Raw genomic sequence first — 21,615 nt, 5'->3', positions numbered from 1 at the left:
ACATCTTTTCCATCACTTTTGTGGCTAGCATAAATGTTTCTAGTTTTCAAAGTTCGCCTCCCCATTGAAGTCTATTGCGGTTCGCAAAAGTTTGCGCGGACCGAACTTTTGCAGAAGTTTGCGTTCGCGGTTCGTGAAACCGAAAATCGGAGGTTCGAGCCATCTCTACTCCTAGAAACCAGACCAGGACTCCCCCCTTGAGGAATTTGGATACCTATAGAGCAATTACCTATGGGATGCTAATCGTCTGACACCCCCCCTCCCCCCATTCGGGTTCCTCCATTTTCTCGAGATGACCACAGCTTCTATGGGTATTTGTAATTCCTGAAGAAGGTCACACTTGCATTTCACACCACAATGCTTGCCAAGATGAATGCTGGGTGTGTGTGCTGGGAGATATGGTTCTAAAGATGGGAGTACAGCACTCCCAAACTACATCTCCCCCTGACCCCCACACCCCAGAGGCACACACTGTTATGAACATCCCTTATATGGGGATTCATTTTTTAAAAAGTACAAAACTTGTGAGGATGCCCCCCCCCCGCCCCCCTTTAAATCAGACGTTTAAGTTTTTGTACAGGAGAAGGTGATGGCAGCGCTTCCAAACAGATGCTGCACCTGAATTGACAACTTGCACAAGTATGCAGAGCTCGAATACCGGGCAGATTACACAACTTGCATTCAAAACAGGTACAGTAAAAGGAGGGCGTTAGCTTCAGCATAAATTGTGCACAATGTATCCCTAATAGACTCTCCCACAACGATGACGAGCCCCCACGGGGGAGACCTAACCACTAGTCTAACAGTGAAGCATATCCAATAGTGAAGCATGTTCAAACAGTGAACCATATTTAATTAAAAAAAAACAAAAAAAAACTAGTCTAACAGTGAAGCATATTCAACAGTGAACCATAGCTAATCTAAAGTTAAAAACATAATCCTTACCTGGTGCAGCTAGCCATGAATGGTATACACATTCGTTCAAAAGACAGCAAGCAATCAGCAGCGCTCACAAGCTGCAAGTGAAGTGAAATCTACAGAGATGTGCAGAGCCCCCCCTGAGGCTGAATGCACACCTTGAATATGTGCTGAACACTAATCTAACTTCTAAAATTTGAATGCAAGCTGACGCATTGATTGCAAGCTGTGACAATAGGTTGAGATAGGTAATAGTAGAATATTGGTTAGGGATAGTCGGAAAAGCTGATTTCAGATTCTGATGGAATTCTATATTCCGAGTAAATTGGAATTTCCGCAGAATTTTTTTTTTTGCTATTTTTGTCAATAAAATTACTGGGGCTATAAATGGAAGGAGGAGATACAACAGATAGATTTTTTTTTTAATAACTAAGATTGTCATGCAAGATAAAACTGCTCACATAGGTTCTCCATCTGTCTACAACATGACTAAACACTGATGACGACAGATATGTGATAAGTGATGTACAAATATAATTGTTTTGCTAAGTTGGTTGCTTCAGTTTTCGCTCAGTGACTAATTTAGACCTGATGTTCATTTCTGGTCTCAGGAGAATGATGTAACATTTGGGGATGAAGATACAGCCCAGGAGTCCAGCACTGGAGGCCAAGATGGAGAAGACCTCAACGGCCACCATGTACTTCCCTTTGGTGCTGAGGTAGGCTGGGATGAAGGAGATCCAAACACTGCAGAAGACCAGCATGCTGAAGGTGATGTACTGAGCTTCATTGAAGGTGTCTGGAAGTTTCCTGGCTAAAAATGCTATAAAATAGCTCAACAAAGCCAGATATCCCATGTAGCCAATCACAATGTAGAAAGCAGTGGTGGAGCCCTCATTACACTGCAGTATTATCTTCGCCACCTCCACCTGGGTGTTATGTTCTGGGAAAGGTGGAGAGAAGGTCAACCAGAAGACACAGATCACAACTTGCACAGATGAGCAGATAATTAGAAGAGAAATAGAGAGATGTCTCCCCAGCCATCTCCTTAGTGTCCAGTTTTGTTTTGTAGCTCTGAAGGCCAAAATAACAGTGACTGTTTTAGCCAAGACAGAAGAAACAGAGATGGTAAAAACAATGCCAAAGGTCGCTTGTCGGAGGAGGCAGGACATCTTTGTAGGACGTCCAATGAACAACAGAGGAAACAGAAAGGATAAGCTCAGCGAGAGGAGAAGAATGAAGCTGAGGTTCTGGTTATTGGCTTTTACAATAGCCGTGCCTTTGTATTTAATAAATATACCAAATACAACAGTGGTGGCAAAGTAAAACAATGCAGCAACCACAACAAGGCATAACCCCAGCGTATCTTCATAAGAGAGGAACTCTGTGCATTTCGGAATGCAGCTATCTCTTCTCTCATTGGACCATTCATCATCAGGACATTTCAAGCATCTCTCCATATCTACAAAGGGAACAAATGAAACAAAAAAATAGTTTAGTACTGATAAAAAGTTACTGAATTGCAAGGTAAAGGTTTTAAATGATAAAGTTAATAAACCAAGGAGGAGCTTATAGATTTCCAGCTTAATAGGAACCACACTTAGATAAAGTTGCGGTTTCTTGCCCTATACTGTATCTGTTAACTAGCCAGCCCCGCCATTGCCACATAACACCAAGCCTTCGTTCACTCCAGTGGCTACCAATAAAATGGACAAATTCTGTTTAAGATTGTCTTATTGATATAATAACTTGGTCACCCCCAGAGTCTATCTCAAAACCTTTGAAGACAGCCTTCTGTCATGCTGCCCTCTACACTTTGGAACTCCCTACAACACCCAATCAGGACATCTCTATCCCTGGAAGCATTTAAAGAGACACTGAAGCGAAAAAAAAAATGATGATATTATGATTTGTATGTGTAGCACAGCTAAGAAATAAAACATTAAGATCAGATACATCAGTGTAATTGTTTCCAGTACAGGAAGAGTTGAGAAACTCCAGTTGTTATCTCTATGCATACAAGCCATTAAGCTCTCCGACTAAGTTAGTCCTGGAGAGGGCTGTTATCTGACTTTTATTATCTCAACTGTTCCTGGACTATTTACTTTTCCTCTGCTAGAGGAGAGTTCATTACTTCACAGACTGCTCTGAAAGGCTCATTTTGAATGCTGAGTGTTGTGTAATCTGCACATATTATAGAATGATGCAATATTACAAAAAACACTATATACCTGAAAATAAAAGTATGAGAATATTTTCTTTGCTGCTAATCTTCTAGTAATTATTCATAGTACACAACCAATTCATTATATCATATTTTTTTTTCGCTTCAGTGTCTCTTTAAGTCCAACCTGAAAACCCATCTGTTTAGTCTGGCATTTGTGATTTTTTTTTGGTAGCACAGTCCAGCCTGCAACCCTGTATTGATCTGAGACATATCTATGTGCTTTGAGTCCAATGTGAAAAAAAGTACTTTACAAAAGCTATTTTATTATTGTATCTGCAAATGTACCTCTTAGACATGGACATTTTTTTAAAATAAATACAAAAATATATATCATGTATTTTCGGGCTATAGGACTCACTTTTTCTCCCCCAAAAGTAGAGGGGAAAGTCACTGCATCTTATAGTCCAAATGCAGGGAGCTTTTTCTTTTAGCTCTATATTCACTGGGCCCAAATTAACTGGCTTCATCATCTTGTTCTTACAGTTAGTGTTTTTTTCTAGTATGAAAATAAAAGTTGTTTTTAAAATGAGATTTATTGAGGTTGATTCCCTAAGCCGTGCTGCTAAAGCAGCACATCTTAAAGAGACACTGAAGCGAAAAAAAAATATAATCTAATGAATTGGTTGTGTACTATGAATAATTACTGGAAGATTAGCAGCAAAGAAAATATTCTCATACTTTTATTTTCAGGTATATAGTGTTTTTGTAACATTGCATCATTCTATAATATGTGCAGATTACACAACACTCAGCATTCAAAATGAGTCTTTCAGAGCAGTCTGTGAAGTAATGACCTCTCCTCTGGCAGAGAAAAAGTAAACAGTTCACTTACAGTTGAGATAATAAAAGTCAGATTACAGCCCTCTCCACGACTAACTTAGTCGGAGAGCTTAATGGCTTGTTTGCATAGAGATAACAACTGGAGTTTCTCAACTCTTCCTGTACTGGAAACAATTACACTGATGTATCTGATCTTAATGTTTTATTTCTTAGCTGTGCTACACATACAAATCATAATATCATCATTTTTTTTTCGCTTCAGTGTCTCTTTAAATTGAGCAGCTCGAGTTTCCTGTGTGCACGCTAGGCACACCACAGGCAGCCTATTTGGCCAATCTAAGTGCAGAAAAGATGACCAGCACCATCCATATATTCATGCTCTTTTATTTTCATGCATAGTACATTACAGCAGTCAGAGCAACGTTTCAGGGCAACCACCCCTTTATCAAGCTGTGCTGTCAATGCTCAAACAAGTACTAACCACATATCGCTATTTATACTCCAGCAAAAGCCACAAGTAACCAATCATATGATTATGACTAACATCTAGCCAATCATATCAGCTCCGCCTCATGCGGACCTGATGGGGAACTGACAAAGATTATATGCTATCGGAGCATTCAAACTGAACTTCCCACCTCTCTTACCTCTCCACGAGCCGCCCCCACCAGCACACCCTCATCAGCCAGGTCATCACAGCAGTACCTCCCACCAGGCCACCGCTCCGGCGGACCTGATGGGGAACTTGTCTGTGTGACGCGCAGCGAAGCCCCGCCCGCCGCGTCTCCCTAGCAACAACAGACGCAGGCGGCGAGAATCGCCGCTCTGCACTGTAAGATGTAAACAGAGGGAGTGTCGGCAGAGCGGCCAATGGGAGGACACCTCCCCATTTGACTGCATGACGTCTTGGCTGCATATGTACATTCCCACAGACCATTAGTTACCATACAGTATACACTAACAAGGGAGGCTAACAGAGGACAACCAAGAGGCAATAAACACAAATATGATGTACACCATATACAGTATATGTAGCATCATAAGGGGAACGAAGACTCTCACTTTATATTATAAAGCGCACATAAAATAATTATAGCTCAAAACCTATTGACCATTTGAAAATGACAAAACTGATGTACATTAAAGCCACCTTTTAAAATGAACATCAGTTTTGTCATTTTCAAATGGTCGTGACACTGTGTTAAAATAAAAAAAAATTCATAAATAGTTACCTTAGAGACTTATCTTTTTGCAATATGAATGTCATGAGGGTATTTACTGTTCTTTTTTTTTTTTTAATACTCTCTAAATCTAAATATGTGCAGGGTAATTTTACTTTTCGCCACTAGATGGCAACAAACACTCATTGGTTTAAAAGGCTGTGTTTTAACGTTAATGAAGTAAAACTAAACACGTAATATTCTTATGAATGGACAGGGTCGGGGACATGTCCATTCTTCACAGGCATTGCGACTGGTTCATAGAAGCTTTTTTTCTCTTCCCCAATCGCTGACACAGAAAAGGGCACCCCGGAGGTACCGCTGTTTGCAAACTGGATGAGAATAATCATCCAGTTTGCCCTTAACTGCGGCTATCTGGACAAAAATACTCGTCCGTCCAGATAAGCTTAAGTGATTAAAGGAGCAGATAGTACATTTAAAGGAACGCGCTTAAGTTAGCAATGCATGCTACGCAGCACTACAGCGCATAGCTAACCCACACAGGATTTTTAACTCACACTGCTAAATATAAGTGGCGATGCTTTAGAGTGCAGCTTACTGAATCAACCTCATTGATTCTGACTACCTACTAATCTGTTCTTAGTGTAATTTATCCTTGGTTGGTGTCTGTTTCGTTGATAATTGATACCTACTGAATGCTAGTGTGGATATCAAGAATGCAGTAGGTGTGATATGCTTGGCCTTCGATACTGTTCCCCACAACAGTCTGATGCAGAAGTTGAGGATGCAAGGTCTGGGGAAGAGTCTGTGTGCATGGATAGGGAACTGGCTAATGGACAGAAGTCGGGGCATTCATTTGGATTCTTTGGCATTTCTGATCAGAAATCAGAATCCCGTGGAAATCCGTTTTACCGTAACTTGGTAATTTCACCCCAATCACAGGGCTCGGAAGCAATGGTCCAATCAGAGAGTGCAAAATTTTCACACAAAAACCGTACTTCCCAAATAATTTTAGACCAATCTCAAGACTCCCTTTTTCCAATTTCCACATTTTTTTTGCATTCTCTGATGCAAAAAAATGACAAATAAAATACTCCTCGGAAATTGGAAAATCAGGAAAACATAAAATCTGAAAAATGGAAATCGGAGAAACAGAAAATCAGAAATAGCAAATTAGCATTGGTGGAAATGGGAATTTCTGCGGAATCAGAAATGGGCATTGCGAACCATCCCGGGACAGAAAGCAAAGAGCTGTGGTCAATGGGTCATACAGAAGCTTAGAAATAGGGCTGTAACCAATGGCATCAGCAGGTTTCACAACAATAAGGCCGCAAAGGTATTGAGAGAGTTTTGTTTGAACTCATCGTGAGATGTTTCCCGTGTGACACCTGTAAGAGAACCAGTTCAAACGGTGCAGTCTCTGGGGTTTAGGCAGATTGCAGGGACCAGTTTGGTATAAGAAACAATAGTTCACAGTCAGCAGATCAAGTTGTAAGCTGACTGCATCACCTTTAGGCCTGGAACCCACTTGAGCATTGTTTTTTTAACCACTTAAGCTCTCAGTCGTTTTCACTTTATACATTCGAGCAATGTGCACCTCCCATTCATTAGCCCATAACTTTATCACTACTTATCACAATGAACTGATCTGTATCTTGTTTTTTCCACCACCAATTAGGCTTTCTTTGGTGGGTACATTTTGCTAAGAGCTACCTTACTGTAAATGCATTTTAACAGTAAGAATAAGAAAAAAAATGAAAAAATTCATTATTTGTCAGTTTTTGGCCATTATAGTTTTAAAATAATACATGCCTCCATAATTAAAACCCACGTATTGTATTTTCCCATTTGTCACGGTTATTTCAACATTTAAATTATGTCCCTATCACAATGTATCGCGACAATATTTTATTTGGAAATAAAAGAGCATTTTTTTCCGTGTTGCATCCATCACTATTTACAAGCTTATAAAAGAAAATAGAGAGAAATATTTCATCTTTACATAGATATTTAACTTGCCTGTTATCCCGAGCTCAGCTCGGGGTAACCTGCGCAGGAGGATTTCTCAGGCCCCGCTGGGCCGATTTCAATCAAATAAAAAGCAGCACACGCAGCCGGCACTTTGCCAGCCGCGTGTGCTACCTGATTGCCGCCGCAGCGCGGCGATCCGCCGCGTGCAGCGGCGAAAGAGGGTCCCACCAGCCGCCCGAGCCCAGCGCAGCCGGAACAAACAGTTCCGGCCAGCGCTAAGGGCTGGATAGGAGGCGGCAGACGTCAGGACGTCGGCTGACGTCCATGACGTCACTCCGCTCGTCGCCATGGCGACGAGGAAAGCGAAACAAGGAAGGCCGCTCATTGCGGCCTTCCTTGTTACTTTTGATCGCCGGAGGCGATCGAAAGTGCGGATCCGGAGCGCCCTCTAGTGGGCTTTCATGCAGCCAACTTTCAGTTGGCTGCATGAAATAGTTTTTTTTTAATTTAAAAAAAACCCTCCCGCAGCCTCCCTGGCGATTTTAATAGAACGCCAGGGAGGTTAAAAAGTTTAGACCCTTAGGTAAATATTTATGTGGTTTTTCTTTATAGTAATGTTTTTTTTTTTTTTTATTAAACATTTTATGTGGGCATTTTTTGGAGGGTGGGATATAAATAGTGTTTTATTTGGGGAAATATTTGTGTATTGTAATGTTTTTTTACTTTTAGATGTAGTTTTACTTTTTGGCCACAAGATGGCTTGAGTTTGTTTACATGACGTCACTCTAAGCGTACAATGTACGCTTAGAGGGACATAGCTTCAGAAAAAGCGTAGCTTCCGAGAGAAGCTGTTGCTTTTTCAGCGGGGGAGAGGAATCAGTGATAGCACCATAGCCCGATACATTGATTCCTGGGCTACCGAATCCGCAGCCGGGAGTGCGCATGCACGCGCGCGATCGGCCGCGGGAGCGCGCATGTCCTCCTTGATGTTTTTATACGTCGAGGAGGACAGAGTGGTTAAGCATTTGAGGAGCGCTTTCAATTCCTAGCGATTTCTGAAGTAAATGGATGGGACAGATTCCACTAGAGCGATTGCTAACCTAGCGCTTCTCTCACACACCCTGGTATTGAGAATCTTTAATAGTCCATCAAGGACTAAACCAGCCGATATTAATTTGCACTAAGGCCATGCCCCGTTTTCTTTATATGTTCAATACTTATTCCGTGTGTCATTCCTCTTCACTACACATCATTTGTGGATTAGTTTGTATTGATTTGTTTGTATGTGTGGATTACTTGTGCTGTTACCAGCATCCGGTGTAAATTTCATGTCCGTAGTTTCAATAGAAATATACACCACCAGTCAAAGGTTTCAGAGCACCCCAATTTTTCCATTTTTTTTCATTGAAATTCAGTCCATTCAATCTCTCATTGTACTTGAAATGAAAATATAGAAGAAATCAAGAACTAAATTAAAAATGAAATCATGGAATCTATTTAATAAAGTGAACTCGGGTTGAGAGTAGAGATGGCCTAAACAGTTTACATGCAAACTTATTCGCAAGAACATTAGTAGTTCGCGTTCGCGATCGACGCAAAATTTATGCAAGTTTGACCCGCCCCCTATACTACATCATTGGGCTAAACGTTGACCCTCTACATCACAGTCAGCAGACACAATGTAGCCAATCAGGCTACACTCCCTCCTGGACCCCCCCCCCCTTATATAAGGCAGCAGCGTCGGCCATGTTCTCACTCTGTGTGCTGCAGTATTAGTGAGAGAAGGGAGAGACATTGGAGAGATAGGGAAAGCAATAGTTAGGGGGCCTGTTAGCTTGCTCCTTGCTGATATTTGTTGATAAAAAATACCCCAAAAAAGCTCTTTGGAGAGCTAATGTTCTTGTGATGTGTTTTTTTTTGTGTGGGCACACTGACACTTGCATATACAGCCCTGTCTGTTGCAGCTGGCCCTTGCTAATTGCTACACTGTGCCAGGCCCAGCTCATTCAGTGCCTACCTGTTCACTGCAACTGTGTGTGTGACAGCTGCACATTGTATTGATACCAGTCCGTGCATACCTTTCACTGCACCTGTCTGACAGCACACAGTTTTATATACCAGTCACTAGTGATGCTCAAATACCCCTTTTCAAAATTCGAGTTAGGTCGAATTCGAATAGTAAATTATTCGAGGTCAGTCGAATATTCGAGTCGAATAATTTTTACTATTCGATTCGACCTCGGACTTCGAGCTCACTATTCGAGTCGGTATTCGAGCTCACTATTCGAGCTGACTATTCGAATTGGCCTTAAATAGCTTCCAACACTTGTTTTGAGGGTGAATGATGCAAGAAACATCTTTTTTTCCAAGTAACAACAGCAAGTGATTATGTGGGGATGTTCCTTTAAAAAAAAATGTGGAAAGAGAAGTTGTGTCCTTAATTTTGTTCAGTAGTGTTACTGTATATACTTGTTCTTCTTCTTCTTTATCTTTCTTCTTCTTCTTCTAGATCTTCTTCTTCTATATCTTCTTCTTCTTCTTCTATATTGTCTTCTTCTTCTTCTTCTTCATCATCTTCTTCTTCTTCATCATCTTCTTCTTCTTCTTCTTCATCATCTTCTTCTTCTTCTTCATCATCTTCTTCTTCATCTTCATCTTCTTCATCTTCTTCTTCTTCATCATCTTCATCTTCTTCATCTTCTTCTTCTTCATCTTCTTCTTCTTCTTCATCTTCTTCTTCTTCTTCTTCATCTTCTTCTTCTTCTTCTTCTTCATCTTCTTCTTCTTCTTCTTCATCTTCTTCATCATCTTCTTCATCTTCTTCTTCTTCTTCTTCTTCATCTTCTTCTTCTTCATCTTCTTCTTCTTCATCTTCTTCATCTTCTTCATCTTCTTCTTCTTTTTCATCTTCTTCTTCATCATCTTCTTCATCTTCTTCTTCATCTTCTTCTTCATCTTCATCTTCTCCTTCTTTTTCAATATCGTCTTCTTCTTCTTCACGTATTTCTCTTTTCAATTTTTTTTTAAAGAAATGCAGCTATTTTTGAGCGTAACAAATAGCTGGTGGGCGCACGCATGTTGGAAGCGCCATTGTATGTGCTCCCTGGCAGTGGAAACACAAAGACAGCAGGAGGTAAATTCAGCAGCAGGAGGAGGAGGATGAGTGTGTGGCAGCAGGCAGTCAATGAGGCAGGCAGCTCGCCGTGACATAATAGCCCTGGTACCTAGCGGTGATACCAGGGCTGTAAATAAACACAACAGGAGGTCCCAGACAGCGGTCGTGCAGCCCACATTGTGTCCAATACACAACTGGGACAACACAGTTTTCAACCCGGGCACCTCAGAAAAATTTAACCTTTTTTTTTTTTTAATGGTTTGTTTGGTTTTGGTTTTGCAACCAATATAGCTATTGTTTGACGTAATAGCTGGTGGCAGAGTGGCAGCAGAAGGTAATTCTGTGTACCCTGGCAGTGGGAAACACAGACAGACAGCAACAGCAGCAGGAGGAATGGAGGAGTAATGTGAGCAGCTATTGTTTGACGTAATAGCTGGTGGCAGAGTGGCAGCAGAAGGTAAATCATCTGTGTAGTGTACCCTGGCAGTGGGAAACACAGACAGACAGCAGCAGCAGCAGCAGGAGGAGGTATGGAGGAGTAGTGTGAGTGTGGCAGCAGGTAGGCAGCGTGACATAATAGCCCTGGTACCTAGCGGTGATACCAGGGCTGTAAATAAACACAACAGGAGGTCCCAGACAGCGGTCGTGCAGCCCACATTGTGTCCAATACACAACTGGGACAACACAGTTTTCAACCCGGGCACCTCCGAAAAATTAAACCTTTTTTTTTTTAATGGTTTGTTTGGTTTTGGTTTTGCAACCAATATAGCTATTGTTTGACGTAATAGCTGGTGGCAGAGTGGCAGCAGAAGAAGGTAATTCTGTGTACCCTGGCAGTGGGAAACACAGACAGACAGCAGCAGCAGCAGCAGGAGGAGGTATGGAGGAGCAGTGTGAGTGTGGCAGCAGGTAGGCAGCGTGACATAATAGCCCTGGTACCTAGCGGTGATACCAGGGCTGTAAATAAACACAACAGGAGGTCCCAGACAGCGGTCGTGCAGCCCACATTGTGTCCAATACACAACTGGGACAACACAGTTTTCAACCCGGGCACCTCAGAAAAATTAAACCTTTTTTTTTTTTAATGGTTTGTTTGGTTTTGGTTTTGCAACCAATATAGCTATTGTTTGACGTAATAGCTGGTGGCAGAGTGGCAGCAGAAGAAGGTAATTCTGTGTACCCTGGCAGTGAGAAACACAGACAGACAGCAGCAGCAGCAGCAGCAAGAGGAGGTATGGAGGAGCAGTGTGAGTGTGGCAGCAGGTAGGCAGCGTGACATAATAGCCCTGGTACCTAGCGGTGATACCAGGGCTGTAAATAAACACAACAGGAGGTCCCAGACAGCGGTCGTGCAGCCCACATTGTGTCCAATACACAACTGGGACAACACAGTTTTCAACCCGGGCACCTCAGAAAAATTTAACCTTTTTTTTTTTTTAATGGTTTGTTTGGTTTTGGTTTTGCAACCAATATAGCTATTGTTTGACGTAATAGCTGGTGGCAGAGTGGCAGCAGAAGAAGGTAATTCTGTGTACCCCGGCAGTGGGAAACACAGACAGACAGCAGCAGCAGGAGGAGGAATGGAGGAGTAGGCGAGCAGCTATTGTTTGACGTAATAGCTGGTGGCAGAGTGGCAGCAGAAGGTAAATCATCTGTGTACCCTGGCAGTGGGAAACACAGACAGACAGCAGCAGCAGCAGGAGGAGGTATGGAGGAGCAGTGTGAGTGTGGCAGCAGGTAGGCAGCGTGACATAATAGCCCTGGTACCTAGCGGTGATACCAGGGCTGTAAATAAACACAACAGGAGGTCCCAGACAGCGGTCGTGCAGCCCACATTGTGTCCAATACACAACTGGGACAACACAGTTTTCAACCCGGGCACCTCAGAAAAATTAAACCTTTTTTTTTTTAATGGTTTGTTTGGTTTTGGTTTTGCAACCAATATAGCTATTGTTTGACGTAATAGCTGGTGGCAGAGTGGCAGCAGAAGAAGGTAATTCTGTGTACCTTGGCAGTGGGAAACACAGACAGACAGCAGCAGCAGCAGCAGGAGGAGGTATGGAGGAGCAGTGTGAGTGTGGCAGCAGGTAGGCAGCGTGACATAATAGCCCTGGTACCTAGCGGTGATACCAGGGCTGTAAATAAACACAACAGGAGGTCCCAGACAGCGGTCGTGCAGCCCACATTGTGTCCAATACACAACTGGGACAACACAGTTTTCAACCCGGGCACCTCAGAAAAATTAAACCTTTTTTTTTTTTTATGGTTTTTTGGTTTTTGGTTTTACAACCAATATAGCTATTGTTTGACGTAATAGCTGGTGGCAGAGTGGCAGCAGAAGAAGGTAATTCTGTGTACCCTGGCAGTGGGAAACACAGACAGACAGCAGAAGGGCAGTACACAGCAGCCCACTGTAGGTGTAAAATGTGTGGCTGCAGGCGACGTAATAGTCAAAGTGAACCAGGCTGGCTTAGTGAGCAGGAGCCAGGAGGTGGTAAAGGGTGGTAAGGCACATTAACGATGGTTCCGGCAGCCAGTTCATGTCCCCCTCTCGCCGACAACAGGGGCCAGGAACTCGCCTTCCACCCACGCCTGGTTCATCTTGAGAAACGTCAGTCTGTCCACAGACTTGTGAGACAGACGTGAGCGTTTCTCGGTGACCACGCCACCAGCTGCACTGAAGCAGCGCTCGGACAGCACGCTGGAAGGGGGGCAGGACAGCACTTCCAGGGCGTACTGCGCCAGCTCGCTCCAGATCTCCATGCGCTTGACCCAATACTCCATGGGATCAACAGGGGCATCACTGTCAAGACCGCTGTACGACCCCATGTAGTCAGCCACCATGCGGGTCAGGCGCTGGCTGTGACCGGAGGAGGATGCTGCTGCATGCATCTCCTCTCTAGTCACTGCTGCCAGAGCCTCTACAGTCCTGTAGAGCTCGTGGCTGAGAGACAGCAGGTCTGTGGGGCGCTTGCTGCTGCTGGATGCAGGCACCTGCTGCTGCCTCTGTGCTGGCTGCTGGACAGTGGGGGTGGAAGGCTGGGGGAAGGCTTCCTCCAAGCGCTCAACAAGGGCCTGCTGCAAGCTCCTTATTTGTTGCGCTGGGTCTCCTCCTGCAGGCGGCAGGAACTGGCTCAACTTCCCCTTGAGGCGTGGGTCCAACATCATGCTGATCCAGATGTCCTCCCTCTGCTTCATCTGGATCACCCTGGGGTCCCTGCGCAGGCACGTCAGCATGTGCGCTGCCATTGGGAAGAGGCGGGCCACGTCTGCTGGCACATCGACGTCAGTGCTGTCCTCATCCTCCTCCTCTGCCGCCTCATCCTCTCTCCACCCCCGCACCAACTCAGCTGCGCTGTGCTGATCCCCCTCATCAGCAGCCAGGTCAGGGACCTCCACCAAGTCCTCCTCCTCCTCCCCCTCAGAGGTGGACTGCGCAGCTGGTTGCCGCTCCTGCTGGTCCAAGGCTGCTGCTCCCTGTTCCAGCAAAGCATCGAGGGCCCTGTTCAGCAGAGAAACCAGGGGCACCCACTCGCAGACCATAGCATGGTCCCTGCTCACCATGTTTGTGGCCTGCAGGAAGGGAGCCAGCACAAAGCACACCTGCTGCATGTGCCTCCAGTCATCATCGGGGACGATGGACGGGATGTTGCTGGTCTTGTCCCTTCTCTGAGCGGCGGAAACAGTGGCCAGGGCAAGGTACTGGTTGACAGCGTGCTTCTGTTCAACCAGACGCTCCAACATCGCCAGGGTGGAGTTCCAGCGAGTCGGAACGTCAAGGATCAGCCGATGGCGTGGCAGATCCAGCTCCTTTTGCACGTCTTCCAGGCTTGCACAGGCTGCAGCCGAGCGCCGGAAGTGACGCACAACATTCCTTGCCGTTTCCAGCAGTTCGCCCATCCCCTGGTAGGTGCGCAGGAACTTCTGCACCACCAGGTTCAGCACGTGGGCAAGACAGGGGATGTGGGTCAGGTTTCCCCTGTCTATTGCGGCAACCAGATTGGCCCCATTGTCGGCCACCACCTCTCCGACTCTGAGGCCTCTGGGGGTCAGCCAAATCCTCTCCTGCTCCTGGAGTTTGGCCAACACATGGGTTGCCGTCAGCTTGGTCTTCCCAAGGCTGACCAAGTGCAGCAGCGCTTGGCAGTGGCGGGCCTTCACGCTGCTGCTGAGGCGGGGGGTTTGGCCAGGTGTGCCGGAGGATGGCAGAGGATCGGAGGAACCTGCTGCAGTTCCCCTGACCCTGCGGGGTGGCACCACCCACTGTGTTGCTGCTGCTGCTGTGCCCGCTGCTGCTCTCCCATCCTCACCCCCTTCCACCAAGCTGACCCAGTGGACAGTTAAGGACAGGTAGCGGCCTGTCCCGAAGCGGCTGCTCCAGGAGTTCATGGTGACGTGGACCCTTTCACCAACCGCGTGCTCCAGCCCTCGCTCCACATTGGCCATCACAAAGCGGTGCAGTGCAGGAATGGCCTTGCGGGCAAAGAAGTGTCTGCTGGGGAGCTGCCAGTCTGGGGCTGCGCAAGCAAGCAGCGCACGAATGTCGCTCCCCTCCTGCACGAGCGTGTACGGCAGGAGTTGGGAGCACATGGCCCGTGCCAGCAAGCCGTTCAGCTGCCGCACGCGACGGCTGCTGGGAGGCAGAGCCCTAACCACCCCCTGGAAGGACTCGCTCAAAAGGCTCTGGCGTGGCTTTTTGCTGACACGGGAATCAGCAGACACAGCAGAGGAGGCCACTGAGGACTGGCTGCCAGAACAGGCCTCAGTGTCGGCGGCAGGAGTTGCAGAGGGGGGAGGAGCAGTGCGTTTCCGCACTCCTGCTGGTGCTGCTGGAGGAGCAGGAGGGCGGGTGGCTGCTGTTGCTGCTGCTGCTGCTGAAGGCTGTGCAGTGATGGGTGTGGTGCCACTGCCAGCACCAGATGCCTTCAGCCTCTGGAACTCCTCATGCTGGTGGAAATGTTTAGCCGCAAGGTGGTTGATGAGCGAGCTGGTGCAGAACTTTAAGGGGTCTGCACCTCTGCTCAACTTCCGCTGACAGTGGTTGCAAGTGGCGTACTTGCTGTACACAGTGGGCATGGTGAAATATCGCCAGATTGGTGACTTAAACATCCCCCTACGGCATGGAAGCGCTGCTGCCTGTCTCCCTGTGGTGGTTGGGGGGGGGGCTTGGGGGGCTTGGGTGCGGCTGGTGGTGGTACTGGCAGATGCTGCTGCTGCTGCTGCTGAGCCTGAGACACCAGCAGGCTGTGGGACCTGCCTACTGCTGCTGCCAATGCTTGCAATGATGCGCCTCCTTGCAAGGCCCACAAGAGCATCCTCCTCCTCCTCCTCAGAGCTGCTGAGGACGACATCCCCTGGAGGTGGTGGCACCCAGTCTCTGTCTGTCACCGGGTCATCATCATCCTCCCCCTCCTGAAACATGTCCTGCTGGGATGAGGACCCCCCAAACTCCTCTCCTGATGCATGGATGGGCTGCTTGACTGTCGCCACAGTCTTGCTGTCCAATCCCTCATCCCCCAAAGTGCCCATCAGCATCTCCTCCTCAAAATCGCCAACAACAGCAGACAATTGACTCATGATGCCTGGGGTCAAAAGACTGCTGAATGACAGGTCGCCAACTGACGGTGAACTGGCCTCCTCCCCAGGCCCTGCTGGGCGGCTGCTGCGAACAGGGGTGGTGGTGGTGGTGGTGGTGAGGGTGGAGGCCTCGGATGCAGAGCTGATGGCGGGCTGCTCATCCTCCGTCATGAGTTGCACCACAGTGTCTGCATCCTTTTCCTCAATGGGACGTTTCCGACCCGGCTGGAGGAAAATGGGAGCAGGTGCTACACGCTGCTGCTGCTGTGTCTCTGCAGCGTGAGTTGCAGATGCTCCTGCTGGGCGGCGCCCAAGGCGTCCACGGCCAGTGGCTATGGGAGGAATGTTAGCCACTGACGCTGCTGCTGCTGCGGAACTGTGCATGGTGGCGCGCCCGCGGCCGCGGCTTGCCACAATGCTGCTCCCTCTCCTCTTGATTCCCTTGCTGCCCTTGCCCTTGCCCAAACCGCGCTGGCTGCCACTTCCAGACATCTTCAATGTTTTGGGCGTATAGACAAAAGTTTTTTAAATGGGCGGGTGAAAAGTGGGGTACTTTAATGAGGTGAGTTGGTTGGTTGGTGAGGTGACTGAGTGAGTGTCCCCTAGTACAGTAAGTAAGTAGTAACAGTCAGGAAGTACAACTAGCAGTTACAATAATCAGTAGTAATCACAAGTAAATTTAGTGTGTGTACACTCAGACAGTGAGTGCACGCACGCAGGAGCTAGTAGCCTATGAACACAGTGACTGAGTGTCCTAGACTCCTAGTACAGTAAGAGTAAGTAGTAACAGTAAGTAGAACTAACTAATTACGATAATCAATCAGCGATCAGAAGGAAATAGAGTGTGGGTGGTGTGTGTACACTCAGACAGTGAGTGCACGCACGCAGGAGCTAGTAGCCTATGGACAGTGACTGAGTGTCCTAGACTCCTAGTACAGTAAGAGTAAGTAGTAACAGTAAGTACAACTAACTAATTACGATAATCAATCAGCGATCAGAAGGAAATGGAGTGTGGGTGTGTGTACACTCAGACAGTGAGTGCACGCACGCAGGAGCTAGTAGCCTATGAACACAGTGACTGAGTGTCCTAGACTCCTAGTACAGTAAGAGTAAGTAGTAACACTAAGTAGAACTAACTAATTACAATAATCAATCAGCGATCAGAAGGAAATGGAGTGTGGGTGTGTGTACACTCAGACAGTGAGTGCACGCACGCAGGAGCTAGTAGCCTATGAACACAGTGACTGAGTGTCCTAGACTCCTAGTACAGTAAGAGTAAGTAGTAACAGTAAGTAGAACTAACTAATTACAATAATCAATCAGCGATCAGAAGGAAATGGAGTGTGGGTGTGTGTACACTCAGACAGTGAGTGCACGCACGCAGGAGCTAGTAGCCTATGAACACAGTGACTGAGTGTCCTAGACTCCTAGTACAGTAAGAGTAAGTAGTAACAGTAAGTAGAACTAACTAATTACGATAATCAATCAGCGATCAGAAGGAAATAGAGTGTGGGTGGTGTGTGTACACTCAGACAGTGAGTGCACGCACGCAGGAGCTAGTAGCCTATGAACACAGTGACTGAGTGTCCTAGACTCCTAGTACAGTAAGAGTAAGTAGTAACAGTAAGTACAACTAACTAATTACGATAATCAATCAGCGATCAGAAGGAAATAGAGTGTGGGTGGTGTGTGTACACTCAGACAGTGAGTGCACGCACGCAGGAGCTAGTAGCCTATGGACAGTGACTGAGTGTCCTAGACTCCTAGTACAGTAAGAGTAAGTAGTAACAGTAAGTACAACTAACTAATTACGATAATCAATCAGCGATCAGAAGGAAATGGAGTGTGGGTGTGTGTACACTCAGACAGTGAGTGCACGCACGCAGGAGCTAGTAGCCTATGAACACAGTGACTGAGTGTCCTAGACTCCTAGTACAGTAAGAGTAAGTAGTAACACTAAGTAGAACTAAGTAATTACAATAATCAATCAGCGATCAGAAGGAAATGGAGTGTGGGTGTGTGTACACTCAGACAGTGAGTGCACGCACGCAGGAGCTAGTAGCCTATGAACACAGTGACTGAGTGTCCTAGACTCCTAGTACAGTAAGAGTAAGTAGTAACAGTAAGTAGAACTAACTAATTACGATAATCAATCAGCGATCAGAAGGAAATATAGTGTGGGTGGTGTGTGTACACTCAGACAGTGAGTGCACGCACGCAGGAGCTAGTAGCCTATGGACAGTGACTGAGTGTCCTAGACTCCTAGTACAGTAAGAGTAAGTAGTAACAGTAAGTACAACTAACTAATTACGATAATCAATCAGCGATCAGAAGGAAATGGAGTGTGGGTGTGTGTACACTCAGACAGTGAGTGCACGCACGCAGGAGCTAGTAGCCTATGAACACAGTGACTGAGTGTCCTAGACTCCTAGTACAGTAAGAGTAAGTAGTAACACTAAGTAGAACTAACTAATTACAATAATCAATCAGCGATCAGAAGGAAATGGAGTGTGGGTGTGTGTACACTCAGACAGTGAGTGCACGCACGCAGGAGCTAGTAGCCTATGAACACAGTGACTGAGTGTCCTAGACTCCTAGTACAGTAAAAGTAAGTAGTAACAGTAAGTACAACTAACTAATTACGATAATCAATCAGCGATCAGAAGGAAATAGAGTGTGTGTTGTGTGTGTACACTCAGACAGTGAGTGCACGCACGCAGGAGCTAGTAGCCTATGAACAGTGACTGAGTGTCCTAGACTCCTAGTACAGCAAGAGTAATTAGTAACAGTAAGTAGAACTAACTAATTACAATAATCAATCAGCGATCAGAAGGAAATAGAGTGTGTGTTGTGTGTGTACACTCAGACAGTGAGTGCACGCACGCAGGAGCTAGTAGCCTATGAACACAGTGACTGAGTGTCCTAGACTCCTAGTACAGTAAGAGTAAGTAGTAACAGTAAGTAAGTAGAACTAACTAATTACGATAATCAAACAGCGATCAGAAGGAAATAGAGTGTGTGTTGTGTGTGTACACTCAGACAGTGAGTGCACGCACGCAGGAGCTAGTAGCCTATGGACAGTGACTGAGTGTCCTAGACTCCTAGTACAGTAAGAGTAAGTAGTAACAGTAAGTACAACTAACTAATTACGATAATCAATCAGCGATCAGAAGGAAATAGAGTGTGTGTTGTGTGTGTACACTCAGACAGTGAGTGCAGTGCGCACACACAGGAGCTAGTAGCCTATATGAACAGTGACAGTGAGTGTCCCTACGGGTACAGTAAGAGTAAGTAGTAAGTAAGTACAACTAACTAACAATAATCTATCAGTAATCAGAAGGAAATAGAGTGTGTGTACACACAGACAGTGAGTGAGTGCACACACGCAGGAGCTAGCTAATAGCCTATAAACAGTGACAGTCAGTGAGTGTCCTACTCCTAGTACAGTATAACTACAATACTATTAGTAAAGGACAGCAGAAATACTGGTATAGATGAGAGAAATAAACAGAGGACAGCTGCCCACAGAGGCAAGGCCCCCCTGAGGCCTAAACCTGTAAGCTTGCAGCAGCTGCCTGTCTCTAATGTAACACACAAGCTACTAACTAAAATACAATGTCTAAATAACTAACAACAATATAGGTGTGTATAGGAGGTGTATGTGAGCAAAAACGCTAGGTAAATGACCACAATAGAGCTCTTGCTAAGCCAAAGCACAAAGGAGCAACTCTCTCTGTACAAGTCTCAGGCAAGCACGGAGAAACGTAACATGGCGGCCGCTATTTATAGGGTAGGGGCTGGCCAGGGTCCCCCTCTGTGATTGGCTGCCGTCAGAGGGCCTGGGAGCCCTCTGATTGGCTCTAAGGACATCAATCTGGGCTATGACGCTATTCGAGCTCGGTACCGAGCTCGAATAGCGCCGGGTTGCTCGAATAGCTCGAATAGTGAATGGGCTATTCGAGTGTACTCGGATAGCCCATTCGAATAGCTCCAGCTATTCGGAGCTCGAATACCGAGCTCGAATAGCTGAAAAAGAGCTCGAATATTCGAGCTACTCGAATATTCGAGCCAGGGGAGGACTGGCCAGGGGGGAAGGGGGAAGATTTCCCCCCAGGCTGCCTCTAATTTAATGATTTAGGGCTGGTACAATGCCTGGTGCATTCATGTTTTTGTATAAGGCAATGTGAACCACTAGGCTGGCTGAGGCAAATAATGCCTAATTACAAAGCAATTAGAGGGTGGGCAAGCTGGTAAATATACACAGCATGATGCAGAGCAGAGGCTTGCCTGCAGGGTCCATGGGAAAAAATCTGTCTGGTCTCTCACCATTGTTAAAATGACTGCATGTGCACAGCTACATAAGGTATTGTCTAGGTTGAAAAGTATTCAACAATCCCTAGGCTCCAGAAGGGCTGCTTGAAGAAAGTCCCTAGACTCCAGGAGGGCCTGCTTGCAAACAGTCCCTAGGCTCCAAAGGAGCTGCTTTCGGGACTTGTTTGAGAGATTGGCAGGAACAGGATTGATATTGTAGGCAAGTAGCCTCTGTGTGATTTGGCTGCAATACAGATAAGCTCTCTGATCCATCTCAGGCTATTCTCAGTCTCTCTCGCACTACTGGAATATATGGGGCACGTGTGTAATGTCATTTGGGCTGGGGCTGCTGTGAAAATGGGCCTCTAATTGTATTTTCCCCCTGGGCCAAAAGGTCCCAGTCCTCCCCTGATTCGAGCTCTGCTGAGCACCACTGCCAGTCACTGCATACCTGTTCACTGCACCTGTGTGTGTGACAGTTGCACATTGTATTGATACCAGTCCGGACCGTGCATACCTTTCACTGCACCTGTTTGATAGCACACAGTTTTATATACCAGTCACTGCATACCTGTTCACTGCACCTGTGTGACTGCAGATTGTTATACTATACCAGCAGTCACTGCATACATTTTCACTGCACCTGTGTGACTGCATATTGTTATACCATACCACTAGCAGTCACTGTATACCTTTTCACTGCATCTGTGTGACTGAAAATTTTTATACCAGCAGTCACTGCAGTGCACCTGTGTAACTGCACATTGTCATACCAGCAGTCAGTGTATACCTTTCACTGCACCTGTGTGACTGCACATTGTACTAATAAAGTCAGTGGGTACCTTTCACTTCATCCCCCCCCTCCCATATGGACTTCATGTGGCCCTGGACCAAAGTACAGTGTGCAGACGGCACATGCCATCAATCCCCAAGATTGTCAGGATGTAGTTGACTATTTAACACAGAACATCTTCCTCAGCTTCCGCACGGAACTGTGACATATCTTCCTCCTCCTGCTCTGATTGTGGCACCCCACTTAACACTCCGTCGGCAGCCACCAAAGGGCCATCATCCCAGGTACTCAGCGTTGTGGACATTTTTTTTGTGTCTGCCTCAGATGAGATCAATGCCATCTGTACTCTTTGCCACCGAAAATTGAGCCATGGAAAGACCAAGACCCATGTAGGGACAACTGCCTTATGAAGGCACATGATGACGGAAACAGTAAGTTCGGGCGCCTGAGGCAAGTGGACAAAAAGGGCGCAGCCATTCACTCCCATAATAAATATCGTTTAATGGGCGCCCAACAGGAAAAAAGGGCGCCGGAGAAAAATAACGTTTTAAAAGCGGCGCCCGGAGACTTTTACTGTTTTATAACTGCTTCTCATGATTACACATTATTTAATGATTTATAATTTTTTAAACATTATTTTTAAATGAAAAACAGCACAATATTTTTTTCAAATGTTATTAATGCTTATCACAGGGGGGTCTTAGGGTTAGGCACCACCAGGAGGTCTTATGTTTAGGCACCA

The 21,615-nt window shown here is 46.1% G+C and overlaps 1 protein-coding gene across 1 annotated transcript in view; it reads right to left on the bottom strand.

Annotated features, from left to right (window-relative positions):
• Positions 1–1,463: 1,463 nt before the first annotated feature.
• LOC137504551 (vomeronasal type-2 receptor 26-like) overlaps positions 1,464–21,615 on the bottom strand; it is a 67,960-nt gene continuing 47,808 nt past the window's right edge. The window contains exon 4 of the mRNA XM_068233132.1: positions 1,464–2,380. Coding sequence (XP_068089233.1) covers positions 1,464–2,380 — 917 coding nt within the window. The remainder of the gene's footprint in view (positions 2,381–21,615) is intronic.

This window comes from Hyperolius riggenbachi, chromosome 4, assembly GCF_040937935.1.
Source record: "Hyperolius riggenbachi isolate aHypRig1 chromosome 4, aHypRig1.pri, whole genome shotgun sequence".
NCBI classification, from domain to species: domain Eukaryota; kingdom Metazoa; phylum Chordata; class Amphibia; order Anura; family Hyperoliidae; genus Hyperolius; species Hyperolius riggenbachi.
The sequence above is the reverse complement of the archived record's forward strand: the minus strand, read 5'-3'. Positions and strand labels throughout refer to the sequence as shown.